Source organism: Corapipo altera, unplaced genomic scaffold (genome assembly GCF_003945725.1).
Source record: "Corapipo altera isolate COAL_440 unplaced genomic scaffold, ASM394572v1 182, whole genome shotgun sequence".
NCBI classification, from domain to species: domain Eukaryota; kingdom Metazoa; phylum Chordata; class Aves; order Passeriformes; family Pipridae; genus Corapipo; species Corapipo altera.
Genome location: NW_020885056.1, coordinates 281,633 through 286,978, shown reverse-complemented (window position 1 = coordinate 286,978; position 5,346 = coordinate 281,633). Strand labels below are relative to the sequence as shown.

Genomic DNA, 5,346 nt, shown 5'->3' with positions numbered 1-5,346 from the left:
GTGTGAATATCTGAATTTAGGGGCAGTGGTGTGCTGTTAGTGGAGGGGGGAGGCAGGTTTGGGTGTGAAGTTCTGAATTTAAGGGCAGTGGCAGAGCCCACGCAGGAGCTGGCACAGGATGTGATTTTTGGGGCTGTCCTGTGCAGGAGGAGGAGTTGGACTCAATGATCCTTTGTGTGTCCCTTCCAGCTGAGGACACTCCACGATTTATGACCCGAAGTTCAAGGCGGCCCCTCGGTGCTGTCCCGATGCTGCCAACAGCCCTTCCCTCCTCATCCTCCCGTCCTTTTCTCCCGCAGGGGACTTTGTCATCCTGCTGAATGCCGGGATGACCATCCGCCAGGCTCTTTTCTTCAACTTCATCTCCGCCTGCTGCTGCTACGTGGGCCTGGCCTTTGGCATCGTGGCCGGCAGCCACTTCTCTGCCAACTGGATCTTTGCTCTGGCTGGAGGGATGTTCCTGTACATAGCTCTGGCTGACATGGTAAATCCTGAGCCTGGGTGCGTGGTTGGGATCTTCCCAGGGCTTTTTTCCTAGGAAAACTTTAGCCTGGGGGTGGGTTTGCTCCGTCCCCTTGGCACACGCTTTGCTGTCTCTGCTTTGCTTTGCCTGGCTGAGCAAAATCCACGGGCTGGGGCGGGGGGGGGGGGGGGGGTGTTTTTTTCCTGGGAAGAACAGAGCCTTTCCTGTCGCTGAGCCTTTGTTGTGCCTGTTTTTCCCCTCCCAGTTCCCCGAGATGAACGAGGTGAGCCGGGAGGACGAGCAGAACGGCAGCGCCCTGATCACCTTCGCCATCCAGAACGCGGGGCTGCTCACGGGCTTCACCATCATGGTGCTGCTCACCATGTACTCTGGCCAGATCCAGATTGGGTAGGACCAGCCCAAACTGCAGCCCTGATCCACTTTTTTCCTTTTTTTTTGGGGTGGGGTGGGGGGAAGGGGTTTTCCTTGGGGTTTTTTTTTTTTTCTTACCCTTTTCCTGCTGCAAGCAAACGACGGTACCTGTGCGGGCACTGACGTCACACTACAGAGGAGACATCGCTTTGAAAGCTGTTCCACAGACCTTCTTTGGGTTTAAGACTGTGAGGGGAGGCTGAATCCCCCTTTCCCATAGGACTGACCTGACCAGAGAATCGCTTTCCCGTGTCATATCCCTGGCCTCCTCGCCTCTCCCGGGAAGGATGGAGTGGGGAGGCAGGAGCTGCTTCAGCCGTGCTCAGAGCATTCCCATGGGATGTGACGCCGTCCTGACCCCTTTGGGGTGGGGACAGATGGGGACAGACCCTTCTTGGAGCGTTCCCATGGGATGTGATGCAGTCCTGACCCCTTTGGGGGATGTATGATTGGGACAGACCCTTCTTGGAGCATTCCCCACCAGCCATCCCTTGGAGCTGTGCTCTCCAGGCACTGCTGAGGATGAGGAGGCTCATGGTGTCACCACCATCCGACGGGGTTTGCTCCGTTCCAGCCCTGGGAAGAGCAGGGTGAAGAGGGTTGAGATTTTAAAGCACCCTTTGGGTGTCCACGCTCGGAGCAGAGGACACCAGGCCAGGTTGGAGTGACACGTGGGCTGCTGGGAGAAACCTGGCCAGGATATCCTGACCCTCCCTGTGCTGCTGGAAAGAGGGGCAAATCCCAACTCCTCCTGGTGGGAAGGGGGGTGAGAGCAGAGCCCTGCCTGGCCGTGGGCTCCCAGCCCAGGGGTCTCTCCTCAGACTGTGTCCAAGCTCACGGTGACACTCGGGAACAGCCACCGGCTTTTAAACACTGCTGAGGTTCAGGGTGGGGCGGGGGGTGTTTTTAAAACAAAATACCAGACTGTGAACCTCTTTAGGTTGCGTTTTTCCAGCCTTAGGGAGTAGCCAGAGAAGGGTGTTCCAGGCACTTCCCAGCTCTGCCCCCGGGGCTGGCTTTCCCCAGATTCACTACGTGAATTACTAGTTATCATATTGATAATCTTGCCCACCCCACCCCTGTTGCTTGAGGTCCCCTCACACCCCCTTTTCCCCCCCTAAACCTTGTCCCGTACCTGGTGTGAGCTCGTGGCTGTGTGGATAAGCAGGAGTGGATTCAGGGAGCTTCCCTTGGATTGGGATGGAGGAGCGGTGCGGGTGCTTTGGGAAGTGTTTGTGCTTGTCAGAGAGTGTCTTCCCTCCCTCCCTGCCTGTGTAGGGGGGGTGTGTGACAATCCTGCCACCTCGGTGTGGTCCTGGAGCCGAGGATCCCACACCTTCCCTCCCCACCCTGCAGAAAGCAAAGCCAAGGGTGTGCCAGGGATTTTTCCTCAGCCCCTGGCACAGGCTCAGCACCTCCAGCAGCATTGTACCCTGTTTGGATCACTGTAGTCCCTGAATTCCCTTAGTTCCCAGCTGGGTGCTGTTCTTCCTAAGCTCCTAACCGTTGTCACCGAGTCCCTGGACTCTGGCATTTCCAGTATCCTTATGGATCATCACCTCTGCTCTCAGTGGCTTTCTTAGGCTGGGCTTAGTCCCCTCAGCACCACAAGGATGTTGGCTTTGTCCTGCACCCCAAAACCTAAATATCAAATTGTCAAAGGAGCAGGGAGCCTTTCTGGGAGCACCCTCCACCCAGAGGTGCCACATGGTCCTTGGGTGATTCCTTCAAGGAGAGATTCCTTCCTTTATCTTATGTGGTGTCTTGTTTTGTGGATTGTCACCTTAAGTCACTTCTCCCTGTGGGACAGAGCAGCCAGGCCTGCCCTGGCTCAGTCACCTGTGCAGCACCTCACACTCATTCCCTGTGCTGCTAATCCAGGAGAAAAGTGCCACTGGAAACTCCTTTTCCCTGCTTGAGAGAGCTGCAGGCCCGGCTGAGCGACTCAATGTGGAAAATCTCGAGTCCTTGGACTGGCACATGTTGCCCTCTCCTCTCTCCCAAGGAAAAACACCAGGTGGCTGGAGGGTTTCCATGGGGCACCGATGGAAAAGTGGTGGAGGAAAGGGGGGGAATCGGGGTGTTTGTCCCCTGAGAGCTGTGCCTGGGAGGTCCCCGAGAGCTGGGAAGCGGCAGGAGCGATGCTGGGATTCCTGGGAGCTGGTGCAGCCCCTCGGCACAAGGTGGGAATCATGAATCCGTCGTCTTCTCGTTTCCAGTTTTGGGTTTTTTTTTGAGAAATCTGCAACCCAAAAATTTGGGGTGTGGAGGTGAACCCCCCACATCCCCAGAGAAACAAGACTCCCCCTCCGTTCCCATTCTCAGCTGGACAGGCTGGAACCTACCAGCAGGGAAGGGATGGGGCAGGCAGGAGGATGAGGAGGGAAAAAAACCACCCAAATTGAGCTCGTTATGGATTTTCATCCGTGTTTCCCTTCCCGTGTCCAGTTGGAAGCTCCAGTTCCATCTCAGTATTTCAATAACTCAGGTGTTGTGGGAGAGAACACGTTGAAACAAAGAGCGTAACTTATGTCACGTGAACTGTACAGATATTTGTAAAATTCCATAAATAAAATATATTCTGTAATGACGGAGGGTCCCAAGCAGTGAAACCTCCCTGTGGGCAGAGCTGGAGGAGGGGGTGAAGGGCTGGGAGCGCTGCTGGCTCAGGATTTTTCCAAGGGGAAGGGTTTGAGCCAGGCTGGGTGATGCAATCCTGGTTTTCCAGCTGGATTTCCATGGCTTGTGCAGTGCAGTGCAGCTGACAGAAGATGGCACTGACAACCCCCGGCCTGGCCGCGTGGCACGGCCTTTACGACTCCAAAATCCCCTTTTTAAATTATATATATATATTTTTTTAATTTATTTTAAGCGTATTTCCAAGCAGTGGTTTGGCTGGGAGGAGGAGGAGGTATGGGATGCTGGATTCCTCTCCAGCTCACACGAGGGAGACAGATTCCAAGCAGCGTTCATGTCCTTGCTTCCCCACCCTCCATTAGGGGAAAAAAAAATAAATAAAAAGCAGCAAACTTTGCTTTTCCCCTTCCCTTTTTTCTCTCTTTTTTTATATACAATCCCCCCCGAGCTGCCAGCTCCAAGCAGTGAACGCGATTTTTAGGAACTCCGTTGCACTAAAGAAAATAAATCTAGAAATTATGGGGTGTTTTATAAAAAAAATAATGTTATATTAAGGAAGGGAGGGCTCGGTGTGAATCTGACTTGCTCCCATACCCCCTCAGTGCTTCAAGCACGGTCGTCAGGTTTTTTTACTAGACAGTTTTACAGATAATTTTACTAGATAATTTTTTCCAATTTTTTTACCAGATAATTTTATTAAATAATTTTTTTCTCATTTACTAGATAATTTTTTTAAAATTTTTTTACCAGATAATTTTACCGGTAATTGTACTAGATAATTTTTTTTCAATTTACTAGATAATTTTTTCAAATTTTTTTATCAGATAATCTTACAGATAATTTTACCAGATTTTTTTTTTTTAATTTACTAGATAATTCTTTTAATTTTTTTTACCAGATAATTTTACAGGTAATTCTACTAGATAATTTTTTTTTCAATTTACTAGATAATTTTTAAAAATTTTTTTTACTAGATAATTTTACAGGTAATTCTACTAGATAATTTATTTTTAATTTACTAGATAACTCTTTTAAATTTTTTTTACCAGATAATCTTACAGATAATTTTACTAGATAATTTTTTCCATATTTACTAGATAACTCTTTTAAATTTTTTTTACCAGATAATTTTACAGGTAATTTTACTGGGTGATTTTTTTTTTTCCATTTACTAGATACTTTTTTTTTTTTTTATTTTTTTTTTACTAGATAATTTTTTTTTTACTAGACGATTTCACAGCCTCTTCCCACCCAACACCGGGGAGGTGATTCCGGGACTGTCACCCCCGACGCCATGAGGGCGATGGGGGCGCCGCCATGTTGCCCCCCCCCCCTCCGTTGCTTAGCAACCACCCCCTTCCCCTCCAAGATGGCGGGCGGGGCGGGGCGGGCGCGGCGCCTGCGCTGGGCGGGCTGCGAGGGGAAGGCGAGGAGGAGGAGGAGGAGGAGGAGGAGGAGGGGGGCAGAGGGCGGAGGGCGGTGTGGTGGTGGTGGCGGCGGCCGCGGCGGCGGCGGCGGGGGCGGGATCGCAGCGCCGCGGAGCCGCCGCCGGGAGCACCCCCCGCGGCCCCCCGTGCGAGGGGAGCGGTGAGGGGGCACGGCGGTGGGGAGGAGGAGGAAGAGGAGGAGGAGGAGGAGGAGGGAGCGGTGCCACCGCCACCATGTCCGGGCGCGGCCACAACAAGCTGCCGACCACCGAGCGCATCGTCAAGGGTGAGGGGAGGAAGGGAGGGGAATGGGGGGGGGGGGGGGGGGGGCGGGGGGCCCCGCGGCGGGGGGGGGGGGGGGGGAGGGGGGGGGGGGGGGGGGGGGGG

At 52.7% G+C, this 5,346-nt stretch overlaps 2 protein-coding genes across 9 annotated transcripts in view; both read left to right on the top strand.

Annotated features, from left to right (window-relative positions):
• The window catches only part of SLC39A14 (solute carrier family 39 member 14), an 11,266-nt gene extending 7,781 nt beyond the window's left edge, over positions 1–3,485 (top strand). For all 3 annotated transcript variants that reach the window (XM_027668891.1, XM_027668889.1, XM_027668890.1), the window contains exons 9-10: positions 300–484; positions 729–3,485. In XM_027668891.1, coding sequence (XP_027524692.1) covers positions 300–484; positions 729–875 — 332 coding nt within the window. In that variant the 3' untranslated portion in view covers positions 876–3,485. The remainder of the gene's footprint in view (positions 1–299; positions 485–728) is intronic.
• A 1,636-nt stretch (positions 3,486–5,121) lies between these two features.
• The window catches only part of PPP3CC (protein phosphatase 3 catalytic subunit gamma), a 36,019-nt gene continuing 35,794 nt past the window's right edge, over positions 5,122–5,346 (top strand). For all 6 annotated transcript variants that reach the window (XM_027668887.1, XM_027668885.1, XM_027668883.1 and 3 more), the window contains exon 1: positions 5,122–5,245. In XM_027668887.1, coding sequence (XP_027524688.1) covers positions 5,194–5,245 — 52 coding nt within the window. In that variant the 5' untranslated portion in view covers positions 5,122–5,193. The remainder of the gene's footprint in view (positions 5,246–5,346) is intronic.